Source organism: Rhipicephalus microplus, chromosome 10 (genome assembly GCF_043290135.1).
Source record: "Rhipicephalus microplus isolate Deutch F79 chromosome 10, USDA_Rmic, whole genome shotgun sequence".
Lineage (NCBI taxonomy): Eukaryota > Metazoa > Arthropoda > Arachnida > Ixodida > Ixodidae > Rhipicephalus > Rhipicephalus microplus.
Window position 1 is genome coordinate 22,064,840 of NC_134709.1, and position 26,367 is coordinate 22,091,206.

At 46.8% G+C, this 26,367-nt stretch overlaps 1 protein-coding gene across 1 annotated transcript in view; it reads left to right on the forward strand.

Annotated features, from left to right (window-relative positions):
• LOC119181815 (uncharacterized) overlaps positions 1–26,367 on the forward strand; it is a 155,743-nt gene that overhangs the window by 26,889 nt on the left and 102,487 nt on the right. Inside the window, exon 3 of the mRNA XM_075875202.1 lies at positions 19,485–19,766. Coding sequence (XP_075731317.1) covers positions 19,485–19,766 — 282 coding nt within the window. The remainder of the gene's footprint in view (positions 1–19,484; positions 19,767–26,367) is intronic.

Here is a 26,367-nt window from a genome sequence, read left to right on the forward strand (position 1 = left end):
CTGCAGCCCACCTGAAGCTTACGCTTGCACCTCCAAGCGTTGTTGTTAATCGATGCAAAAAAAGAGCTCTCCTACCGGTACTACATTGCCAGTCAAAAAGTCGTGCCTATATATATACCGGATTGTCGAAGTGTAGTTGAGCAACGCGTGCAGTCTGTGCTAGAGGTGTATTATTCTGCATTTGTTGTGTGTGTGTGTTTGTCTGTATGTGAATGTATGTGTCACCAATTCTGCCGTTCAATAAATTCAATCAATTCTGCTATTCAATAAATTTGTCGACTCTGGGCGAATGCACCCGTCATTTTTTTTTTACCACCAGAAATAACTCCCAGTAATCACCTCAAAAACCTTGTGAAGGTAGTAAAAATTTACTCTCTCTATACTCGCTGAAAACCTCGCTGGGGTAAATAGTTACTACTCTCGCTACGTTCAAAAACTCAGTTAGCACGAGAGTAAATTTTTACCTCGGTAGTAGGTGGTAAAAAAAACCCAGGAAAGGTAGTGCGCTAGAGGACAAATGGTTTAACCAGTTTTTGAGGTTATTTCAGGTCATTTTTGTTTAGTGTGCACACTGGCCGCTTCATCCCTTAGAGAAGTTAAAAATTTGAAATACTTGGGTGGTAAGATTCAGGAATAATTTATTGTCGAACACACATAGTAGCAATGTTCGTTGCTCCGCCTTCCATAAACTTCGCTTTCTGAAACGCAAACTTCAAAATTCACCTGCCAGGCTTAAATTACGTAGTTATATGATATTAATTCGACCCAAGTTAGAGTACACTTGCATTACATGAGACCCACGCACAAGAGGGAGAAATAAATAAAAGGAAGAGACAGGGAGGTTAAACTAGAAGAACTAGTTTGCTACCCTGTACGGGGGTGGAGAAATAAGGGTAAGGAAACACACAAAACACAACATTAAAGTATTGGAGAGAATCCAGAGAGAAGCTGTTCAATTTATTTATTCCAAGTATAAGCGCACCAATTCTCCCGCACAGCTCATGATCGAAAATGACATTCCGCTGCTCGAAGAACGCCACCAGATGATTCGCCTATATTTTCTACAAGCATTACTTAATCAGGAATTATCCATAGACCCCGCGTTATATGTGCCCCCCCCCCCCCCTTCCCTGTTCACGAGGTGAACACGTCATGATAACACACATGCATTTTCCCCTCATTTTGCAAAGACAGATACTTACCAATATTCTTTCTTCTCTAGAGCAATGTCGGAGTGGAACTTCATGAATGAACTTTCCTAAAGTAGGAACTTTAGGAAAGTAGCCCCGCCGCAGCGGTCTAGTGGCTAAGGTACACGGCTGCTGACCGCAGGTCGCGGGATCGAATCCCAGCTGCGGCGGCTACGATGGAGGTGGAAATGTTGTAGGCCCTTGTGCTCAGATTTGGGTACATGTTAATGAACTCCAGGTGGTCGAAATCTCCGGAGCCCTCCACTACAGCGCCTTTAATAATAGTATGGTGGTTTTGGGACGCTGAACCCCACTTATCGATCAATCAAATCATCAAAACCGTCATAAATTGCTGATTACTCATGTCTTATACTTTGTACCACCGCATTCTTTCTATTTCGCGTATAAGATTGTTATTAGCTTCGCATTACCCCATTTATATATTGGTATTATGTTGCATTTCTTGTTTTTACACATTAGTGTTCCTTCTGTGTTATGTTTGAGGCTTTGTATATTGTTAGGTCTAACTGCATTGACATTTTGTATTGGACTTCCTGTTTTGTATTTATAATCAGAGCGCTTCCTGCAAGGACCGAATTGTGGTCCGCGGTGTGTTATAAATAAAAAAACTAAAATAAACAACGGAAGGGCGCGAGATAGATTAATATAGGCGTGTGGCAGAAATATTTCTCATAGAGTAATAACTGTTGGTGTTCATCGTCCCGAAACCGCTATGTGGTGTTGAGAGACGCAGAAGGGGAGGCTTCTGGAAATATGAACCACCTGGGTTTCTTCAGATGCAGCTAAATGTGCGCGTGCCTTTAGCGTTTTTTTTTTTCCTCAAACGAAAGTGCGGTTGCCGCGAACGGGATTCGAACACGTGACTTGCAGGTCCGCAGTCGGGAACGTCATCCACCCGGTGGCGAGTATTCTCCAAATAATCCGTTTTTTGCGCATAGCGTATGGTTAAGCGGTGGGAGAGCGAGAAGCCCCCAACGGGCATGAGTGGCCGACACCGTTAATTCACCGCACCTTACCAAGAATATTACGCTAGACCGCTAAGCTGCTTTCCGCAGTACGAAAATGACACACTAATAGATAAGAATTACGAAGTAAGAAAGCCTTGTTGATTATACTTCGCATAAGACATCCAGATTGGGAGAGTTGGTACGTCGCCACCGTTTTTCCTACAATAACGATAGAAGAGCACTTAAAAAGCGGACAAAGCAAGAAGCGACACGTATAGACGCTTTCAAGGTTTACAAACGCGTGTTTAGAAACAGTAGTTAACGATTCACAGCACCAGGTGCGTTACTATGAGAAAGCTGTGTGCCGGCCCCTTGATGACTTCCGGTCTTGTCCACCGACGTGCTGTAATATCATTGGTGAAGTAAAAGGGCTTTAAAAATAGCTGGCTGATTTTTTTCCCGTTTTCTTCCCTTATTTGGCCAAATATATCCTAATAAACGTTCTTTTGAGCTACATAAAAAAGGATGAAACATTCCTTTGTACTATACGCACGTTTCTTTTATGTTAAAACAAAAGACAGAGTTTTCTTACGCTTGAAAAGAAATTGAAAATGTGCTTTCAGTTCTCACGTTGGGAGCTGGTAAGTGAGGTGACTAGAGCATTTTTTTGGGTACAACGCCTGTGACCTTGAAACCGTCTATGCGGCGTTATCACCGCCGCGTGTGTCTTCATTTATTCTCTTTCGTGCACAGCGTTGTTTTGAATTTTGTGGTCTCACCTCCTTCATAGGTTAACAAGTACGTGCGGGTGTCGGAATGTCATCACTGGCGTTTTGGAATATTGTAGTTTTCGCAGGTTTTTCAGTGCGCTTACTGTCAAAACTGGTAACGAGAGAATGAGTAATAACGACGGCGTGAAATAGAGAGTTCAGCTGCGTCGCTTTGTGAAGTGATGGAAAGACGCACAACGCTTCCCAGGATAAAAATGGCAAACTCCAGTAGTCTATCATTTCAGGTGCCGCGGTGAGGCTCACGGGACGGCTAAGGCTCTCCCATAGTCGAGTACCAAGTACTCGGAATGGTTAACCACCTTTTCTAAACACACAAGTGTTGTCCTGTAAAATGTGCTTAATTTGACTCATGTGGATTTTCCTCTGACTTCTCATACTTGGACACCCAGTGATCAATTAGATTTTGGTGTTTATTGTAAGATGTATACACTGTCTTTACTTGTTTTCGATGTTTCGTTTGTGTATGTACATGTTATGTGTACAATAAACTTCCCTTTCTCAATCGCGAGCTCGAATCCTTACCTCATGTGGTAGGCATATTCGCTTCAGGGACGGCTCACTGCTCTCCCATAGTTGAGTACAAAGTACGCAAAATCGTTAAACACTTTTTCTAAACACATGCAGCAGCGTTGGTCTACCATCGATTCTTTGTGAATTGGGATAGCTGTTGGTGCTGGGACGGCTTACTGTTCTCCCATAGTACATCGTACTCGAAATCATCCAAGGATCTAGAGCGCCGCGAAAGAGATGCAAATGTAGGGTATAAACATTCCCAAAGGTAACGGGTTCGATGCCGTCCGCGGCTGTCGCATTTCGGTGGATGCCAAATGGTAGAGGTTCGTGTGCTGTGTGACGTCAGCGCACGTTAAAGAAGACAAGATGGTCAAAGTTTCCGGAGCCCTTCATCACGGCGTCAGTCAAAATTATATCCCGGTTTTGGGACGAAAATCCCGAATAATACTTATTATTAGGGTAAGGGACGTTGTCCGCACTCTGGTCTGGTTCGCTACTCTTTGCCTGCCACAATACCTCAAGTAATGGGTATACGTCATTGGCATTCTGGGGACAGAACGTCACGTTTCATCATTCGTATTTCTTTTTTTTTTTCGAGCCGCACGTTAAATCTGCATTGTCGATGCTTCGCGCATTATGAGGAAACCAAACTGCTATCAGTTGATTCGCGGTGATTGACTGCAGCAGGCACGAATTTGCATCGGTCGCGCTCTCTATAGTTAACACAAGACGGGTGTGACCCTTGCTCAAGAGATTTCAACTTCGAAAAAAAAAAAGGAATTCTGTACTCTTTGCGCTTTTTTATCTATCTTTTGCCACATATTGCGGGGTGAAGGAAAACGTAATGAATCATTGCGTTAATGGTGCGTTTTGAATTAGCATTCGTGAATGAAGCTGACAGCCCTGCTCGCGCGTACTTGTTTCGTTTGGAAAGTTAAACATCTGCTCCGAATGGCCCCGCGATACATTTCGCTTTCGGTCGCCTTCTGTAGTCTTGCTTTTTTACAACAGCGTAAGCATCAAGGTGACTTTTATCTTCTGCATTGTTAAGCCTTTCTTTCTCATCGCTTAAGAATGAAGGGTGGGAAGAAAGTGGGGGGGGGGGGGGGGGGGGTCGTGTTTACTTAAAGCGGCGTCTTGCGCGCTGATCGATTGATCGAATCCCTATAGAGGCGTGCGTTGCACACTTCGCTGGAAAGCACGCCACAAGAGTCAGCGTGCATTTCTGCTGCAGGAGATAAGTGTAAACACGTAATGAACATAAATAAAAGGAAGTGAAAGATCAGATACATGCAGACAAGATGATTCGATTGAATGGAAACTTCCCTTGAATCAGGACCCTGTGCAACAGCGGTAAAAAAGTCGTGTGCCTAATGAGCGTAGAGAAAAATAAGCGCTCAGCAGCCATGTAAACTAATGGCGTTAATCAATTAACGAACCCCTCGGGCGAAAGGGCGCGCGCATTGCGTGCCGGATTAGCATGTCAAGCACCTCGCTTAACCCGTTGCGTAACGAACGTGAGCGAAACTGGGACGCGAAGCATGGAAGGGAGTACTCGAAGGCAGATCAAATTACGTCACCGAACCCAAGCGCATATCTTTGTCGAACATGTTTTCTGCCTGTTTATAACATTAAAGTGCTCTCATCTTCATCCATGCTGCTACTAATGTAAGTATTATGTGTTTGTATTACCTGAAGAAAGAAATTTCGGAGTTCAATCGTTTACATAAAAGCGTATTTACGTAATTTTTTATTGTGTCTCGGAGTTGTTGCTTCTTTGTTTTTTGTCTTAAGCCTTCCTCCTTACTTAGCAGACCTAGTGGGACTCGTAAGGTATTTTTAATGAAAGAGAAATAATAGGCACTCCAGCGTGTATAGTGTGCATAAATTAACTGCCCCTGTCATTGCCCTTGAAGCTAGTTATCATTTGTATGCGTGAGCTAAAATGCCTCCTATGTTCACTGTAATTAGTGTAGGTGCCTTGCTTTTTTTTAATTACTTTTGCAGATGAGAAGACGAAGACGAAGCGTTGCTGTAGCTGAGTGTTTGCCGTTCATCTTCGGACTTTTCACTTATTTTCGCAGTTATACGGGGAACATAGTTCCCTTTTCGGTGGCGATGAAAGTGGACTCATCTGCACGTCCACCCGAGTTGCCGGTGACAGCGCCGGCAGCCTCAAGGAACCGAAACTGCCTTTCCAGTGACAGCGAGGCTACCCTCATTGACACTGCCGAGAGCGTTGACAGCTCCGACGACGAATACGTGACAGTCATGAGCCAGAAAGCATAGCGAAGGACGCTCAGGGCATCCATGGACGCATCTGCTGGGAGGGCCCCGCAAAGCCCGCCGAGGTACACCGTCCTATTCTTGCCTACGCAACCATCCGTAACCATGAGGCTACTGAACAGGCAAGCGGTATCTTCAGAGCTCGAGGCACTGGTGCCGAACAGTATTAAGGATATCAGAGTGAATCCCCGGAAAAATGTTGTAGCACTGGACGTCGCTGAAGCGTCAGCGTTAGATTCACTGTGCAAAGTTACCGTCCTTGGCGGCATGAATGTTCACACTATCATTCCGCTAGGAAATCAGGCAACTACAGGCGTCATATATGACATCGATGTGACCATCTTGAACGAAGATCTGCCGATTCTTATTAAGCCTGCTAATGATGGGCCCCAAATACTACAGGTGTGCCGTCTAAGAAAATCGAGATGTGTGAAGATAGACTTTAAGAGTGATTGCCTGCCGACACATGTTAAGGTGGGTCATTTCCGACATGCTGTGCGGCCATTTGTGCCTAAGCCGCTTCAGTGCCGAAATTGTCAGAAACTTGGTCATGTGAGCGCCGTCTGTGGAAATCCTACAACATGTCCTCGTTGTGGTGCACCACACTCTGCCGACAACTGTAAGGCTAATTCTTATAAATGCCCGAATTGCCAAGGGCCCCACGACGCCACATCAAAAGAGTGTCCAAGAATAAGGCAGGAGACTTTGGTTTTGAAGAAAATGGTGAGGGACCGTTCAACTCACCGAGAAGCGGTTGCTGTCGTCAGGCGACATCGTTCTCGTCGCCGACGCTCATCTAGAAAGCCTGCCCACAGTATCAAGTCTTCTGTAAAGCCTTCTTTCGTTGAATCGGCTTCACCACCACCGCCGGACAGAAGGAACACGTGCACCGAGAATGCTGCCCCTGAAAAGGAGGCTCTGGAAGAAGCATGGCCATTACTTCCAATGATAACCCCTGCAGAAAAACTGGAACGTGCACCGGTAGCACCACTTTCTGCATCTCGCCAAGATGAGGCGACAGAGCGTGACCGAGAAATTTTGACAATGATCAAGTCTCTAATCAATGCCATTCGCACACTTATAGGCAACACGAACACGCCTACAGCACGATGCGGAGTGCAAGTAATGGATGCCCTGAGTCCAGTGCTTACCAACTTCGCATAGACAAAATGGCTCTTTCACTGCCTTCATTCCGACACGAAGTACGCAGTGCGACAGATTTACAGTGGAATGCCAGAGGACTTAAATCACGGATCTCATATTTTCGACATTACGTTTTCCGCAACAGATTTCCTATATTAGTAATATGTGAACCAAATTTGTCAAAAGCGATAAAGCTTTCTGGCTACGAAGCCTTCACTTCATCGACTTGTGGTGAGCCCAGCAAAGTAATTATATATATCCGCACAGATTTAACCTACATTCCACATTTGGTGCAAACCCATAACGGAAATCAATACGTATGCCTCCGCGTTGCAAAGAAGAAGGTAGCCTTCACACTTATCGGCGCATACATCTCACCATCTGGTCAGTTCGATGGTGAAAGACTACATGACATCTTGACCGCTACACTTGGACCTTGTATTGTTATTGGTGATTTCAATGCTCATCACTTCCTTCGGGGAAGCACTAAGATTGATTCCAGAGGCCGGAAACTTGCTAAATTCGCCCCACGCCACGAACTTAACGTTATGAATGACGGCAGTCCAACGTATTTGCGTGGTTCGAGATATAGCAGTTGCTTGGATCTTGCATTGGTGTCACGGCAATTCACCCAACAAGTGCGATGGTTCACTGATATTGAGACTCACGGCAGTGATCATATTCCAACGTATCTGAAGGTCACAGGTTTTGCAACTTCCTCCTCATCAACTAACAGAAGAGTTAATTGGACAATGTACAAGGCAAAGGTGGAAGAGGCATGCGATGATATCGCGTGCGGCCTCGAGGAGGTAATGAAAAATGTGATGGAAGAGGTTACGTGCGCCTTTAAATACACATCAAAGCGTACAGAATTTGATATAGAACTTGAACGACTACGAACAATTCGTAGGCGGGCGGAGAGGAGGTACAGGCATTCGACTCATGACCTCAGAGACGCTCGACGTCTACAAAAGAAAATGCAACGTCGAATGGACAAGCTGGAGGACCAACGGTGGAAGAAATTTTGTGAATCACTCGATCCTCGCAAGCCTATGTCCCATATATGGAGGACGGTGCGTGGCCTTGGCTCGACTCCACATCAACGTCCATTCAGCACATTGGCTCTCCATCAAGGCCGCCTGCAGGTTGACGTTGCTGAAGATTTCTGCGTAAGGATTGCGGGCAATGTGGTTACCATGAGTGACGAAGTTCTCTGGGATGTTCCTGTAGCACGAGTTTCTGAACTGAATATGCTTTTCTCACTCGAGGAACTGGATGCAGCTCCAGCCACCTGCAGATGTTCATCATCACCTGGGCCGGACGGTATTACATACACTGCTTCATGCCGTCTTGGAAGACGCGGCTGAGACCAGCTACTAAAATGCTACAACTAGTCATGGAACGATGGCGTCGTTCCAGAAAGGTGGAAATCCAACCGCTTGGTACCAATCCTCAAACCTGGAAAGTCGCTGCTTGATCTGGCATCATATCGACCCATTGCGCTATTCAGCTGCGTAGGGAAAATAATGGAAAGAATGGTTCTGACACGCCTCGAGTGGTACCTTGAACGCTATAATATATACCCAGAGGCCATGGCTGGTTTTCGAAGAGGCCCCTCTTCTATTGATAATGTAATCGACCTCGTAACCTCTGTGCAACAACAGAAATACCTCAAGCGCATCTCGGTTGCAATGTTCCTCGATGTGAAAGGTGCATACGACAACGTAACGCACGATGCCATCCTAGATGCCTTGGCGAACATTGGAATCGGTGGAGAAATGTTTCGATGGATTCGGAGCTACCTGCATAGGAGATCCTTCTTCGTGCTCACTGTGGAAGGCCGCACCGTTGATCATCACACCACTCGTGGCGTTCCACAAGGTGGCGTTCTCAGCCCTACGCTGTTTAACCTCACGATCATTGGCCTTGTACCAAGCCTACCTCGATCAGTCAATATCTCTACATACGCTGATGATATATGTATGTGGGCTTCTGCAATGACACGACTCCAGGTACGTGCACGGGTTTAAAAAGCAGCGAGAATAACGTCGACGTACCTCCATGCTCGAGGCCTCACAATTTCCACCGAGAAGTGCGCCTTAGTCACTTTTACCTGCAAGCCCATGATCTGTTGTCCTGTTTCTATCGACAGCGTCAACCTTTCGTATATGAGACTTCATCGATTCCTGGGTGTCATTATCGACAGAGATCTCTCGTGGAGTGCTCACATCTCGCACTTGAAGAAGAGGCTCAGCTCTATCACACACGTGATGACATTTCTCGCTGGTAAAACGTGGGGCACATCAGTGTCATGCTTCAGCTGTACAGAGCGCTATTCTTGGGATATTTGCGGTATAGCACGCCCGTGCTTTCCAACGCTGGATAAACTAACATCAGTGTCCTGCAAAGCATTCAAGGCCAAGTCCTCCGCACATGCTTGGGGCTACCTCGGTGCGCTAATACGTTAGCAACAATCGGTATTGCTAAAGACTATCCGATCACGACATATATAACTGTCGACACTCTCCGGACACATATCCGTCACATATCCAGAGTGCCTAACCACCACCTTGCTAGCTTGCCACTAGAAAGACCAAAGACAGCGTTATCCAAAGTTGTTGCGGCTAACCAGAATTCCATCTCGTGGAGATTCTCGCCCGCAACCACACCACTATCTCCAGAGTGGTGCATGAAAAGACCGACTGTGCACCTTGAAGTGCCGGGGATATCTAAAAAGGCAAGCCTGTCATCTGCAGCCCTCAAGCAGATCTCACTGGACCTTTTGAATTTGTCATATGCTAACCGAATTCATGTTTACACGGACGGTTCGGTCTCGGGAAGTTCGACAGGCGCCTTTGTCATACCATCTCGATCAATCACCGTCAAATTCAAGACATCACACGTCACGACATCTACGGGATCCGAGCTCACCGCTCTTCGAGCTGCCGTGGAGTTTGTTACGCAAGAATCCCCTAGTAGATGGGCCATTTTCTGTGACTCCAAGGCAGCCCTTCAATGCGTGCGAAGTCTACGACGTGGAAACCACCACCAGGTGGTGTATCATATTAATGAAATTTGTCATCGCGCTGCTGGTCAAGGACACGACGTTGTTTTACAATGGTTGCCGGGCCACTGTGGCATCAGTGGTAACCACCTCGCCGACGACGCTGCCCGATGTGCCCACGATGGAGCGCCCACACTGTTAATACCCTTGTCAAGAGTAGACGCAGCTAGAGAACTTCGTCAAATCGCTCATAATGCCACGCTTGCGCACTGGAATTCTCCACCTAACTCCAATAAACGCCCTAAGAATCTGAAGTCATTACTTCAGAAACAACTGCCATCCAAGATTTCTCGACGTGACGCTACAATGTTGTGCCGGCTGTGGACTGGGGTAGCGTTTACTAAGTCATTCAGCCATCGCATTGGCATGGCGGATTCATCCATGTGTGAAAGCTGCAACTGTATAGAGACTATTGAACATCTCTTGTGCCACTGTGCCCAATTTGATGAAGATCGCCGGACTCTCCAGTGTGCCTTGAATAGACTCGATGACCGGCCATTTAATGAAGCAAAGATCTTAGGAGCCTGGTCGCGCAGCACATCAGCACAGAAAGCCACACAAGCCCTCCTGAGATACTTGTCAGCAACTTCATTGAGGGACCGCCTGTGAAACTCGACATTGTGTGTGTGATGTGACATGTGTTTATCCTTCTCTCTCTCTTTTACTCCCCTCCCCCCTCCCCATGTGTAGGGTAGCAAACTGGACGCATAGTGTAGTTAACCTCCCTACCTTTCCTACATTCCTTCTCTCTCTCTCTACTTTTGCAGATATTTTTTTGGAGTGTGCACTTCTAAGGCGATGATAATCTAAGTATTAATTCTGGCATCCGTGACATAAAATAAAGTTTTCTTTCATGCCATTCCATACACGACAGTACCATGCATGCTACTACCATACATGGCCTGACGCTATCATGCATGGCCCGAATTCCCGCGCATGCTTTAGGGACGGAGTCGCAACAATCAGCCGTCTTCAAAGGAAGCTTGAACCTGTCCAGCCATGTAAGAGATCTGCAGGTAACACATTAATCATTCTTCGAGAAGATATCGCTTGCCTTCCAAGACGTAAGGCTAAAACCTTACATGGCTAATCTAACGCGAAAATTACCGTTATCGGCGTCGACGCCCACATGAATCACGCAAAAAAAATTATTACGGGATGGCGTTATAGCATAGTCATACAAATTTTGACGTGACTGCCGAAATTCGTATAATGACATTACTATAACGTCACCTAACGCGACTTCAGGTACTGACGTCACTCACACTTGGTCAAATTGGGGCCGATCTTGGAGGCTCTTTAAAATCACCGGAGCTTCGAAAGCTTACAATGCCACCGGTTGCGGAGGCATGTCCCGAACCACATTAGGTGCGATAAGCTTTCGGGGAATGGAGGGGAGGGGAGCGACAATCCACAGAGTTTCCTATAAATCCACTAGAGGGAACTCTGGCGCTTGTGTCTATGGGAACTGCAACGCACGGTGCTTCAGCCAGCGTGAGAATACTGGGTAGTACAAGGATTTGTCTAAACTTCGTTCTTTAGATTCTGTTTGCCTTAGCGTGGCCTGCAGCCGCTTGGTCACGAGGAGACAATCGGCAAATGTAAATGTTCAGCAGTTGCACTTCACCACCTTAACCTTTTAGGCTCACCCATTCAAATGGGCTCAAGAAGTTCATAACGGTTCGTTTTATTTTTTAATTATTATTCAAGACGAACGAAAACACAGCTAGAAACAAATCCACAAGTGCGTTCCAAACCCGAAAACATTACGACTAGGCTAATTTGTGTACCTCCTATCATTCCCATGGTACACGATGAACGATCTCAGCGCCAGAGTCCCCTCAAGTTAAGTATAGTTAAGTGTGTACTAGTTAAGGATATTAAGTTAAGCATATGATCCACTGAGAAGAAGGGGAACCAGACGGCTTTCACCTTCGAAACTGTGGTGAATGGGGCCCGTTGGTTTAACGTCTTAAACACTTGGTAGGGCAGGAAGAACAGAGAAAGACTCCAGGCGACAAACTAGCACTCGTACGTCGTCTGTTGTCCTTCTCTTTGTGCCCGTGTTTTCTGCGCTATAAAGTGTTCAAGTTTCACCTTAGAGTCATCTTAGGAGAATGCGTTATGTACTTTGTGTATTTTTTAATTAAGACCGTGGAATACTTGTTCTTAAGGAGGGACGAAGGTCTTAAAATAGCAAAAAATTGTAACAAATACTGAATTCTAAAAATTGCAATTTGAGGTGCTTATAGTCGAAAGTATGTTTTAAAAAAATTTTAATATTATAGAAAAATACCATTTTTTCTTAGAAGCTTAATATATAAAAGTACAAATGTTTTTAAAACTGAAAACATAATTTTCTTGGCGTTGTTATTGTTGTGAAGTGAATGTGCCTTACGGAAGTTTTGAGCAAGTTTCTGTGAAGATATCTAAACAAACTTCGTACCATTATTTTCCGCAGCACATGAACTACAGGCTAAACCTATTCTTTTTCTCTCAACCTTGATACATTTGTAATTATACGACAAATACCATCTAATCACTGGAAGCTCATTTTTACCTTCCAAGTTTGAAAATTATTTCTGAACAAAAAAATAACCGTTTTGACATTCGGTTCGCTTTAGCCTGTGGGATAAACCTATAAAGAAAACATGCAGTTTTGAAAACTAACTTTTCTTAATTGCGAGTTACCATAACGACCCGTAAGAAATTACCTAATTATAATGTGGAAATTTGTCACTGCTTTTTTTTTCTAAATGAAATACTTTAAATCTGTTTGTAGATTTGCAATCTCTATCCAATGATGGTAATTTTCATTTAGGTAGGATAATAAATAAAAAAACATTTTTAAGACCCTCGTTCCCCTTTAAGTACTATCGACGATAATTGCTAGCGTGATAAACGTATGCTAGCAAGCCACATCCATCTAGAGAGATAACCTTAGGCGAGATAACCGTATCACTTTGTAAATGGTGAACGCACGTCAGTACCCGGTCAAGCCGGCCAGCTTTCGCAGCATATACGGCACTTTATGGAAAGAAAGCATCACGGTTCTCTGTACTCTCGCCTTACCGAGAACCGGAAACAAAGCTCGGTTGATATTTTCTTTGACGACCGATAATTGACCGGCTGCGTTGTTTGTATACACATAGGTCGTTCTCGTTGGTGCAAAGCCCGGACAAAACACCAGGACGTAAATCCGAGTACGCAACTTGACAGCAAGAACCGAACTGGAACCGTTACGATTGCTTTTCTCTATCCGAGTACACACGTATTGGGGGACGAACCCCGAAGATCAAACACCGGAAATCGAACGATGCCGTCCATTGAAAGCTGTCCTATCCGTGTACTCTGTCCTGCTGCCGTATGTGCCCAGCGGGGCCTGGCGAAGGCGTGATAAAAACTTCCCCCGCAAGAGTAAAGAGGACTCCCCAGACACGGATCGAGCTTTTCCCCGCTAGACTAGCGCAGAAGTATAGTAGTGGTGAAGGGGCGATAGGTCCACCTTTCCAATTTCCGATCCCCGAGATTTTGTCGGCTCATTCGGGCGGAAGGACCTTGGGCCACCGATGTTACTGCGGTCGAAACTGGGAGTTGTGGGGGCATGCCCGTGGACCGTATATACACGGCAGCGAGTGCGGATGGCGAGATAGTGGTGGAACCCTTCGTGGAGTCAAGGCTGGGCCTTCTTCGAAATGAGTGACGTACACTAGAGGGGAGGCGGTTTAACGATGTACTAAGGGAAGACAAAGCTAGGGACTAGCCAGGCCAGTGGAATGTGCCCAGAAATCGATAAAGAAAGGCAGAAAAGACAACCATGCAGCAGTATATATGTTTAGTCTCGAAATAGTGCAGAAGGTGCAGAACTGGCCTCGGCCAATCAGAAAAGTACGCCACGCACCATGATGCTTCACTATAGTTGCGGAAGAAATGGCGCATATGGTGAAGTTAGAACGATGTAGAGGCCATCATGGAGAGCTGCTTGGTACATGCTTCAAGTGTAAGAACCCTCTAGTCTCTCTCATATATGTCATTTGTCCGTGAGACTAAGATAAATAAATAAATGAATAAATAAATAAATAAATAAATAAATAAATAAATAAGAATACTACTGGAAGGATGGGACAAAGAAGTGTTTTGGTTAATTTGATTCTTCGTCAGCTATTCAGATGAAAAAATTAAAAAATACTCATAAATACTCGTGTCAGAGGAAGTAATGACGCCGCTATCCAGCTGCCCACAGAAAGGTGACTAGCGACTATGCAATGACCTAGAAGAGACTCCAGGCAGGCACCTATCGGCACGCTGCACTAGTCCACGCAATTTTACCCTGGAACTGTACATAGCAGAAACTGCACACACCGCCCGGAGACTGCGAAAACCTTGTACCAAATGGTGTACGGCGATGCCGAAACTGTGTAGGAACGGAGCGCGTACGACAGCCTCCGTCCGACCAGTGGGAGGCGTTACTGACGCCAGCGAACGCTGACGGCCGCCAGCTCTGGCTGATGGGAAAAGCTCGTGCGTCGGCAGCAAGACATTCTACCTGAAATGAGGAGGTGACACCCACATCTTGCCTAAGAACACGCGCCCGGTGCTAAAGTAAAGTTTAATTTTCTCCTTCTATCTCTCTTGAAGAAAGCCATGTAAGCAACTCGCTCCTTTATTTATATTGTGACTGCTTCGATACTTAAGCTTTGTGATAAGGTCAGTTTTCAAACAACGCTGTAGAGAGGAGCTTAAAAAAAGAAACACGGAAAATTTAAAAAAAAATGCAAATCTGACAGAGGCAACACGGGTGCCGTTATTCTTTCGCGTATCTCATTTCACCGGCATATACTGACGTTTGCTGCTTGGCGGGTCGCATACAGAGTACCTAAGCAATGATACTTTGCTTCCCGCCGCTTCGCGCATATATATATATATATATATATATATATATATATATATATATATATATATATATATAAATATATATATATATATATATATATATATATATATATATATATATATATATATATATATATATATATATATATATATATATATGTCTATATATAAGGGCTAGAATTGTATACTTAAGGGCTCGTTTTTCCATGTTTTGACACAACTGTGATGAGATTAACAGACAATATAGCCAAGGAATGTATAGGGGAAGTTATTAGACCCAATTGAACTGTAATTGTGAAGGAAGAGAAGTGGTTGAAAAGATAACTTGCCGTGAGCAGGCACCGAACCTGCGACCTTCGAATAACGCGTTCGATGCTCTACCACTGAGCTACCTACCATGGTGGCTATCCCCCCGACCACTTTATTGATGATAGTTATAGCGCGAGAACAAAACGACGACACAGAGACAAGAAGGACACATGTCACAAGCGCTCGTGACATTAGCGCTCGTGTCTTTCGTGTCCTTCTTGTCTCTGTGTCGTCGTTTTGTTCTCGCGCTATAACTATCGTCATGCCATACCAACTAGCCCAAGCTGCCACACTTCTAAATTACACTTTATTGAGTTTTATATGAGAATTTACGCGTGGGAGTGTCAGTCGGCGCCACCTGTAGCCAAGGCAGCGAGTGTGGCACACTCTTTATGAGCCTGTTTAGCGTCGCGTAGCACGTGAACCTATTACTAGCTCTGACAGCTCTATATATATATATATATATATATATATATATATATATATATATATATATATATAGAGAGAGAGAGAGAGAGAGAGAGAGAGAGAAAGCACCTTGTAAGTTCCGGGGCAGTGTATACTGTTTTCGGATAGAGAGATCACCAAAATTTACGGCTAGTAGGAAGAATGGGGGGCTGGTTCATGGAACACTCAAATCGTGAATTGCAGCAACGCCAGGATGGGTCATATAACCGTTGCTGATATGGCCGCTCAAAGACCATATCGCCCGACAAGCTTGACTCCAACCTAGGCGGCCACTTCGTATACCTGTTCTATAGTGATTTTCCTTCCATTCACCTCTTCATTGTCTTTTGTGTGCGCGTGTATATAGGCGTTCCGTATAGTTGCTTGTGCCCCCCGGTATGCCTATATTATTTCCTATATTCTGTGTCTCGTTTGCCGGTGTGTATTATGTCTGTGTTTGTGCGGAAGTGCTAACAAGGGAAGTTTATCCGGTGCCCTTTCGGTGGCACTGCTTTTATATCCGCGAGAGTGGGGGCCCAGTAGAGACAGGGCTTTGGAGGCTATAGGTCGTTTGGCCAGCACTGGAAATGACTGCGTGGGCAAAAGAATAATAACGTAAGTAAAAAAAAACGAAACAGGAGTGACGATGATTCCCTGACAGAGCCAGTCCTCCAGCTTGTTAAGGGCCGCTTCCTAGTATAAGCCGTGGCCGCCGGCTCGGACCTGGGGTCCGAACCATAAGAGAAATCAAAAGAAGGATAAATTGGATGAGGAACATAAAAGATACACAGTTTCACTGGTGCAGACTGGGTATACGGCGAAAAAATCAGCGCGGTGTCAAAAAGAGGAAGAAGCGTCTGATGCACGGGGCAACAAAACCTAACGAGCGGCTATTTATTCTCATCAGTCCCTGCTCCCACCAGCACTGGAATGCCCTGCCAATTTCTATCTTATCCTGTGGCCGCTTCGCTTCCGTTCTTAATTGGCTGCCCTATCCCCGAGGTGTTTTCCCTGTACTATCTATGTGGTGATGTTATGGATGGTTTGCTTGCGTCGCACGTTTGTGTGATGGGAAGATTTGTGGGAAGTGCTTTACCTTCATTATTATTATTATTATTATTATCATTATTATTATTATTATTATTATTATTATTTTCAATTTCACCATACTTCTTTTCGTATGTTTGAGGTGAAGCTTGTTTTTATTTTTTTGTGTATGTGTTTGTGTTTGCTGGAGCATCTAGTGCTTCGAGCTCCATTTGTGGGGCGTGTGTTGCGAGTCATGAACTTCGATAACAGCTGGAAGCCATTCACGGTGCCCCTTTCTTTTTTTTTTTCACTTCTTTTGCTATATGCAAAGCATCGAACTCATGCACCTGCGTGAACCTGGAATTCAGCAAAACTTGGAAGACAAATGAATAATCTTTGGTGGACGATTACTCGTTTTTGTTGGTTGACGTAGTCGCGAACTGCTGACGTTCGATTGGAACTGCAGTTTTCGTCCAGTGCGTCTCCGACCTTCTGAGCGGACGTTTGAATGAGATCAAGTGCCGCGACGCCTGTGGTAATCTACCAGCGTGGTTCATTTTCAAATTGAACACAGGTATGCGTAGTGAACATTGAAGTTTTTTTTTAACGGCCACTGTGAAGCTGCAGGCTCGTCTTGAAGCATATATATAGGTTGAAATTTATAAGATATATATATATATATATATATATATATATATATATATATATATATATATATATATATATATATATATATATATATATATATATATATATATATATATATATATATATATATATATATATATATATATATATATATATATATATATATATATATATATATATAGTAAATTCATATAGAAATATATAGGTTTGCATAGTTAGATATATGTATCAATAGTAACGGGTCGTTATGTTTGTTGCTATTTAATAATGTGTGTCCAAGCCACGGTATTATTATGAGACACGCCGTACACTGAAACTCAGTTCCCGCTTATAGTGTTGGATATAGACAAGAAACGGGACATTCCTTGTCTGGTTTCCTGGATATAGCCAGAATTTAATCAGTTCCAGAATCAGAATCAGTCACCAGGCTAGTTTCGCCTACTTAGCGGGTTCAGTGAAATTCACTACCTCAACGCTTGCTTCAGCGTGTTTCGAAATGGAACCACATGACCTCGGAGACTGTCTAGTTATTTTAACTATGTAGTCGCAGCGTTTGTAGTCAGCGCATGTTTTGATCTCTATTGCTGACGCTGCCATCAAATACCAAATTGTCTTCGATCAAGTCACGGCAAAAGTGGTCACTATTCCTGGCCTACTCGAGTACGTGCTTGCCGATTCTCCTAATTTGCCTGGGAGAATCCGAATCACCGAACAGTCCTCTCGAGTGTACGGGCGTGCCTATGAAATATCCCGCAAAGCAACCCTAATCCTACCCTAAAACAAAAAATAACAAATTCTAGCGGTTCTGAACTTTATATGCCGCTTCTACCCCAAGCAAAAGCTGAACTGGAGAGCACTGATTCGCCCGTGTTTTTCTTTGCGTTTATGTTTTCTTTATGTCATGTTCTGTGCTCTTTTCAGTGTTGCTTGGGCTCATTTGTGATAGTGATGTCCTCTTAGGTTTTTTTCCTTGCGATTGTTTGATGTGTTATGTGATAATCTACACCCTCTTCCGTGGTCTCTCCTTTTTACTGTTTTTCTACTGTTAGCGGCTCCGAGTGCGCTCCCTCTAACTGCCGCTGCTGCGCTGAGGAGGGGGGGGGGTGATATTCATTCATTCATTCATATTAAATGAAAAGAAGACAAAAGTGAGCCCCGCAACTGTCTCTACAGTGGGAGGACACCTCAACAGTAGCTCACGAGGGATGTGGGTAGAGAAGGGAATAAAAGGATTAAATGGTAGAGAGATAGAGAGAGAGAGAGAAAGGAGAGAGCGAGGAACAGGGACAGCGAACGACGGAAGTAAGGAGAGGACAGGAAAGATGGACGCGGTTGCAGGAGTCCGAGGACGGGGCACCACTGGCGAGAGTTCTTTTCGGCGTCAGCAGATGGCGTAGGGCAGGTCCAGTAGGTAACAGCTACGCTGTCGTCGAGGATCGGCGTCAGGAGGTGACGTATGGCCAGCCCAGTGGGCCAGAGCTACGCTGACGTCGGAGAACACGAGGGCACAACCGGTCGGCACGAAATTCAGCGAGCGAGTCTGCCGGCTCGAACAGACAATTCAGTCCTTCGGTGACCCTGGCGTCAGGCAAGCACAGGCAAAGGAAGCGCAGGTGTATCAAACGCGGTGCTTCCACCACTCATGTCTATCAAACGTGGTACCCGCGTTTTAATATTTTGCCCTACATGCGAAAGTATTCACACATGAGCGCCATATTTACCAGCAGATGGAGTACCGGGAGGGACAACTGCGAAGGTCTAAAACCTGTACTGCAATCGTTCAGAGCTGTATATGACGTTACTGCGGCCCTATGAAGCAGTACTTAAAACCAGGGCATTTCTTTCACCTATTTTTTTTTTTATTATTGTTGCTCCGGACCCCCTCTCTTCTTCACACGAACCTCTTACTTCCAGAATCTTCAGCTGAGACAGTTGTTTAACGTTTAGGTGCAAAAAAAAAAGAACAACAACAACACCAGCGAAAGCCGAAGTAGAAAACTACACACTCACTCACACACTGTTGCCAGTGTCTTAGCGAGGGAATCTTCTAATTAGACCTTGCCTTGAGTTTCCGCTGGATGTTCTTGCATCTGAACGACTTCCCTTATGTTGGCACGAATGCGCATTAAGGGATCAGAAATCGGCTCACTTGGCTTAACGTTCCTTTGCGATGTTCACTCGAATCCTTGGACGAACTTCGCAGGGTCGGACGCCTCGTGCAGCCAGGGCAAGCCGGTGTTCATGCTGGCTACGAACGCACGGCTCGACTCGGACATCTTCTCGCGCGAGTACGGCGTCAACCTGACGGCGTGCGCCGAGGCGTGCCGCCGGGACGCCCGCTGCCGGTCGCTGACCTTCGTCAAGAACGCCACGGACAGCTACTGCCAACTGATGGGCGCCGCGGCCGACGCCTCCGCCGTTGTCCACGAGCGCACCCTGTCGCCCGTCAATGGAGTTTACTACCTCGAGAAGATATGCCTACAAGGTGAGTGGTGATTCCGGGATCGTGAAATTACGCTCTAGGGAGTTTTGGAATAGGATCCCCAACAGTTTGCGGCCCCGAAACCATTTTGCGGGTGCTGGCTTTGGGTCGAGTAGGAGATAAGAGTTTTCTCTGCGGTGCTTTGCACACTCCTTCTCGTAAGTCACCCAACAGTTTTCTTCGCTAAGACTGCTGCTTGGGGGAGTTAAACTTCATGATTGAGATAAGTTTACTAGCGCAAGTGTGTGTTTCTTTCCTGAACGTACTGTCTTTTTTTGCGCTGGTAAATTAATCTTATCACTGTATAGTCTTGACCAAAAGCCATCTCTTCAGTGGCTACCGTCAATTTTGACGCAAAGCTTTTGGGGTAGGCTCTTGTGCTTCCGCTGAATTAAAAAAAAAAAACGTCCCAACGCCAAAACCGAACGCTATTAAACCGACAGCTGTATATGGCTAGGTGAAACGAAAAGCCGTTCAGCATCGGTGTCACGAGCGGTTTCCATTGGCTGAGCTATCAGCTTAGTCGTTGACTAAGCTTCCCTAAGCATCACCAAGCCGAAACCATTCTCGCGAACCTATACGAGCGCAAGTGGACGCGCAACATACGCAACTGTCCGCTTACCGGGGGGCCACGGTGTGCGGACGCGCGTCGCATCGGCTCCGCAGATTTTCTATGGTTTTTCGGCGATTTCTGGTTGTTTGAAGTGCATCGGATTCGTGAAAGTACAGCGAACAGTGAACGTCGAATTTCAGCGGTGAGTGGCTGTTTTTCGGTTTTCTGCAAGCTGAAAACTTCGAGGCAGCGACCGTCGCGCCCGGCCAGACGCACCGCCGCATAGCGGCTTCTGCGTCGTGGTCGCGTCTCAAGCGTCGGCGGATGGACGCTCTTCAGGAAACACCGAGGTCTCCTCAGGAGCAGCCACTGATTCACACAGATGAGGAGTCTGCTACAGAAACCACTCAAATGGACGTTCAGACCTGGTCACCGCAGGGTTCGTCCGAAGAAGTCGACAATGTGTCTGCAGGGGAACGCCACGATGGTGCCGCATGGACGGAGGATGGCTGGCACACGGTTTTGACACGCCGGCAAAAGAAGAACCAGAAGAAAAACCAGAAAAACGCGTCAGAAGCTGTGGAGTGCAACGCCTCGTCAAGCAGCCCACCGAAGCAGGGAAGTCAGGTGAAGCGCCGACGTCGTACGAGAAGTCGCCGTCCGCTCCCGCCCCTGCCAAAGGACGACATAAAGATCATCCTTAGGCCTCACAAAGGCCTCGCCGTAAAAGACATACTCGGCTACGAACTTTCCACCGCTGTAATAGACGCTTGCCACCGACACTTCGACGGTGGTAGCTTCATGCTGCGCGTCCACCCGGGCTCGAATATTATCATCGTATCGACGCCCCACGAGCATGTAGCCAAAGAGCTGCGAGAGATCACGCATCTGAATATCAGGGGACGAGTGCACTCATTCAACTCGTATGTGGCGGATCCTGAGGACGTCCTACGAGGCATAGTCCATGGTATTCCGTCGGGGACTTCTCAAGCAGAACTCATGGCGAATCTCCGTGTGAGAACACAGGGGGTCAAGATTGAGCGGGCACGCATGCTCGGATCTACGAAGACCGCCATCATTACCTTCACGGGCAGCACACTGCCTAGGTGCGTCTATTTCATGGGAGCGGAAGCCATCTGTTATCCCCACAAGCCTACGAGGCAGGCTTGCAAGGTATGCCACTCCACAGGGCATCGAACTGACGTGTGCCCAACGCCCGACGCCAATGTATGCTCCACGTGTGGAACACGTGAACCCGCACAAGGACACGCGTGTACCCCTAAGTGCGTGATATGTGGTGAGGACCATATGACAGGTGACAAAATGTGCAAGAAGAAGCTTAAACACGTTCCGCCTAGGAGGTCCCGAGTGGATCAGCCAAAACGGAGGCACCATCCACGCTGGTTCAGCTCCGAGCGGGACTCGTCAGTGGAATCACGCTCACGTTCAAGATCCAAGTCACGGGCTTCCTCAAAGGGTCGAGCCCAGTCTGCGTCCAGAAAACGACTCAACAAACAGCCGCAGCACCAACAGCAGCAACAGCAGCAGCAACAACAACAGCAGCAGCAGCAGCAACAGCAGCAACAGCAACAGCAACAGCAGCAGCAGCAACAGCAGCAGCATCAGCAGCAGAAGAAGACAGCGCTGGTACAAATCTTGACGCCGCCCAAAGAGGGGACGGAGGCAGCCGCCTGCCAGCCAGCAAACACGGTGAGCTGGGCGAGGATTGTGTCTCCATCTGCTCCCTTAATTGAGAATCCCGAATATCAGAAAATGGTTGCCGAGAATAAGCAGCTTGCTTTAGAAAACGAGAAACTTCGATGCCAGATTAAGGAGGAACGCCGGGAGTTCCACAAAATCATATCATCTTTAGAAACCAAACTTGAAGCCAGGCTTAACGCCTTAGAGGCGAACAACAACGCCACTCATGCTATCTCCAGGGCAACCGTAGCCCACTCTTTGGAGGGAGGAACGGCGAAAGTAGACATACCTCAGAGGTTTAGCGAGGAGGCCCACGTTAGCCAGTTACAGATGGGGGAACAGTTGCAGAGCTTGCGGAACTTAATGCGAGAACTCCAATCACAACAGCAACGAGCAGCGTCTGAACTCCGAGAGCAGATGATGCAGCAAATGCATCAAATGTTTTCGGAGTACAGGAAAGAGTTTGCAGCAGAAACGGAACAACAAAGACGATACGTTAATGACTCAGTTGTAGGCATTCAGCGTGCCATCAACAAGCGGGTCAGTGTTACCTCCGCGAGCAGTCCACTACCGAAGGACCGTCGAATCACGGAGAAAGCAGACACCCCCCAATAAAGGCAGTAGTCACCATGGCGCGAACTAATTCCACGCAAAACTCCGACCACCTAGAAATCTGGCAGTGGAATTGTCGCACGTTCCACAAACGAGCGGCGGCATTGCAGAATTACATCCATTCGGCACTAATCCCACCTGATGTAATATGCCTGCAAGAAGTTGGGAACCGTCCCGTCAAATTGCAGGGATATTACACATTATACGATCCAAAATACCCCCGCGTTGCAGCGCTGGTGAGTAACTTCATGACAGTCGCGCTAGACCATTACGATCAGACTGACATTAATCACCAAATTATCGATGTCTTCCCACAAAAACGAGGAAAAGTACGAACGAAAATTTTAAACATATACAGTCCTCCCAAAAACCGGAAAGACGACTTCGGCCCACTCCTAAACGAGGCAGTTCGAGCCGTTGGCACCAGAGATCAATTAGTGGTGGTGGGCGACTTTAATGCTCCGAGCACCGCTTGGGGCTACGTCCGGGATTCACCCAAGGGAGTGTTATTAGAGAACACCACGTCTAAATTAGGTTTTACCCTTATCACTCTGCCAACAGCACCCACCAGGCTTGGTAATAGCATTAGCAGGGACACGTACCCTGATTTGACCTTCACCTTCAACATTAAAAATGCCACGTGGTCAAACCTCGATGAAAACCTTGGTAGTGACCATTATATTCTTAGCACCTCTATAGCATCACCAAAAGTTCGTCGTGTCGCTGGTGACGTTGTGATGACAGACTGGGTGACCTTTCGAAAGCGCCCTCTGCCGGAGCAAACGCCCTGTGATGTCAGTGGGTGGGTTGCTTTCATTCGAGAAACGCATGATGCCACCTCTAAGAAAATAGCGCGCACAGTTGAGGCGCCTGCGATAGACCGGCACCTATTGCACATGTGGGATAGTAGGCGACGCCTGATCAAGAGATGGAAAAAACAACGCCTCAACCGCTGCCTCTACAGGCGAATCGCTGCTCTGTCGGAGGAAGCGAATGAATACGCAACGAAACTTGCCACCGATGGTTGGGTGCAGTTTTGCGGTTCTCTCCGCGGTACACTAGGGACTAGCCAGACGTGGGCGATACTGAGGTCCATGCTGGAGCCGGACAAATCTAAGTCCTCCATGAACCGCATTCTTCAAAGAATAGTACACAGCTACCCCGGCACCGACGGAGAGTTGATCCAGGCGCTTAAAGACCGTTATATCGGTACTGATGTGGTTCCGCCATGTACATTAGAGTACATCGGCAGCGAGAATGCCACATTAGACGCCGCAATCACGAAAGAAGAGGTTTTCGCGGCAGCCCAGGCAGCCAATCGGAACTCTGCGCCGGGGTCGGATGGTATAACAAACGCTATGATAAGAAACCTCAGCACTGAGGTTCTTGAGCAGATAACGCAATTTCTTAACGACCACTGCTGGTCCCAAGGTCACGTTCCTCCGGAGTGGAAGGAAGCCAAAATAATAACTATACCAAAGCCCGGTAAAGCACCATCGCTCGGAGCCCTGCGGCCCATTTCGCTTACTTCGTGCATGGGCAAGCTCTACGAGCGAGTAGTACAGACACGGCTTCAAAATTACATTGAAAAAGAAAATCTGTTTCCCGCTACCATGATTGGTTTTCGCTCCGGACTCTCAACCCAGGATGCCTTCCTCCTTTTAAAAGAAGAGGTCATGAGTTGCGTACCCAGGGGAGGCGAACATTTGGTCTTGGCCCTCGACCTCAAAGGGGCCTTTGATAATGTTTCGCACGAGGCCATTCTCTCTGAACTCAACACAATCGGCTGCGGAAAGCGTACATTTAACTACATTAAATCCTTCCTCTCTGGGCGGACGGCAACTATTGGGATAGGCGACACGAGGTCGGTGCCGTTCTCGATGCCAAATAAAGGCACACCGCAAGGGGCAGTCATCTCCCCCTTGCTCTTTAACATAGCTATGCGCAGACTTGCTCACGAGCTCGAAGCAATCCCGCACCTTGGATATACATTGTATGCGGACGACATCACACTCTGGGCTACGAAGGGTTCACTGGCGCTGAAAGAGCAGACCCTCCAGGCTGCTGCGACAGCTGTGGCAGAGTTCGCAAGAAAAAGTGGGCTGAGCTGTGCGCCTGAAAAATCTGAACTCATAAGAATACACAGTAAGTATTACAAAAGTAACGGTGACATAAACTTACAGGTAGACGGCCATGCCATAGCCGAGGTTACTCAGGCCCGTATACTTGGCTTCTGGGTCCAAAGCAATGGCAAAGCCAGTCACACGATAACCACCTTAAAGACTACGGTTAAACAGATAGCTAGAATGATCCGTCGCATCACTTATCATAAAAAAGGCATGAAAGAAAAGGATACTCTCCGGCTTGTCCAGGCCTTAGTTTTGAGCAGAGTGACGTATGGCCTACCGTACCACTCACTCGACAGAAGTGAGGAGAGCCAGGTGGATGTGCTCATTAGAAGCGCTTTTAAGGCAGCACTTGGTCTACCCACCAGCACACCGACCGAGCGGCTCCTAGCTCTCGGTATACATAACACTTATGCTGAGCTCAGTGCCGCAGTCCTCATGTCTCAGAGGAATCGTCTAAGTGAAACTTCAGCAGGCAGGGCGATACTCACTAGAATAGGAATTTCGCCCCACCCACAGCACATTGATGAGGAGCTGGTCGACGTAGCCCAAGAGGTCCGCAGGCGAATCTCAATCGCACCGGTGCCCAAAAATATGCATCACGACTTTCACGCTGAGCGACGTACTGCGAGGGTAAACTGGCTTCGAAAGCAATTCGGCTCAGCTTCAAATGTCGCGTACGTCGATGCGGCCAGTTTCGATTGGCAGAGACACATAATTACTGTTGTCGACAACAACATGACGCTGCTAACGAGTGCCTCCGTACGCACGACCTCGGCTACAAAGGCGGAGACGATGGCCATAGCCTTAGCCTTAAGGTTTCAGGAGCGTAGAGGGGAGCCATCAGTTATTTTATCCGACTCCCAGGAAGCCTGCCGGCTCTTTTTAAGGGGCCGCCTTCCAGCAATGGGGCTGAGGCTGCTAGGATCCAAACTCACTCACCACCATCGCTTGATCTGGTGCCCGGGACACGCAGGTCTCGAAGGCAATGAAAGGGCGGACGCTCTAGCTCGTGCGTTTTGTAACCGAGCGGAGAATCCATCTCTTTCATTGACCATGCCAATTTTACCTAGGGAGATTCTAGCTCACCAGCGCTTCACGCGTCAAAAATGTGGAACACCTCACAGATCCCTTAATGGGGAAGAGGCCACTGACCTTAGAAAAATTCAAACGGATGTATTTCCGCACCTACTGAAGTTACACGCGATACATCCAACTCTTTACCCGGCTGTATGTCCGTGGTGCGGCGGAAGACCGACTCTCTACCACATATCGTGGGGGTGCGATCGTAAACCAAGCGACATAACCAATTTTCTCGGCGAACCTTTAACACCTAGTATGGAGCAGTGGGAGGCACACCTCGCTAGCTCGGACCCAGGAGTGCAGCTCGCACTACTGGATCAAGTCCGGCGGGCGGCTAAGGCCAGTGGAGCCCTGGACGTAGGGCCCCAACCATAAAGGCTCTAAAACGCCCCTCTCCCTTTCCCCTTCAATAAAGTTTTACTCTCTCTCTGTCCGCTTACCCGTTGTTTCCTTTAGGAACGTTGTCAGTGCCACACGTGATGTTAATGATTCACAAGTGTGCCTGTTATTCCGTCTAAATGAATGATCT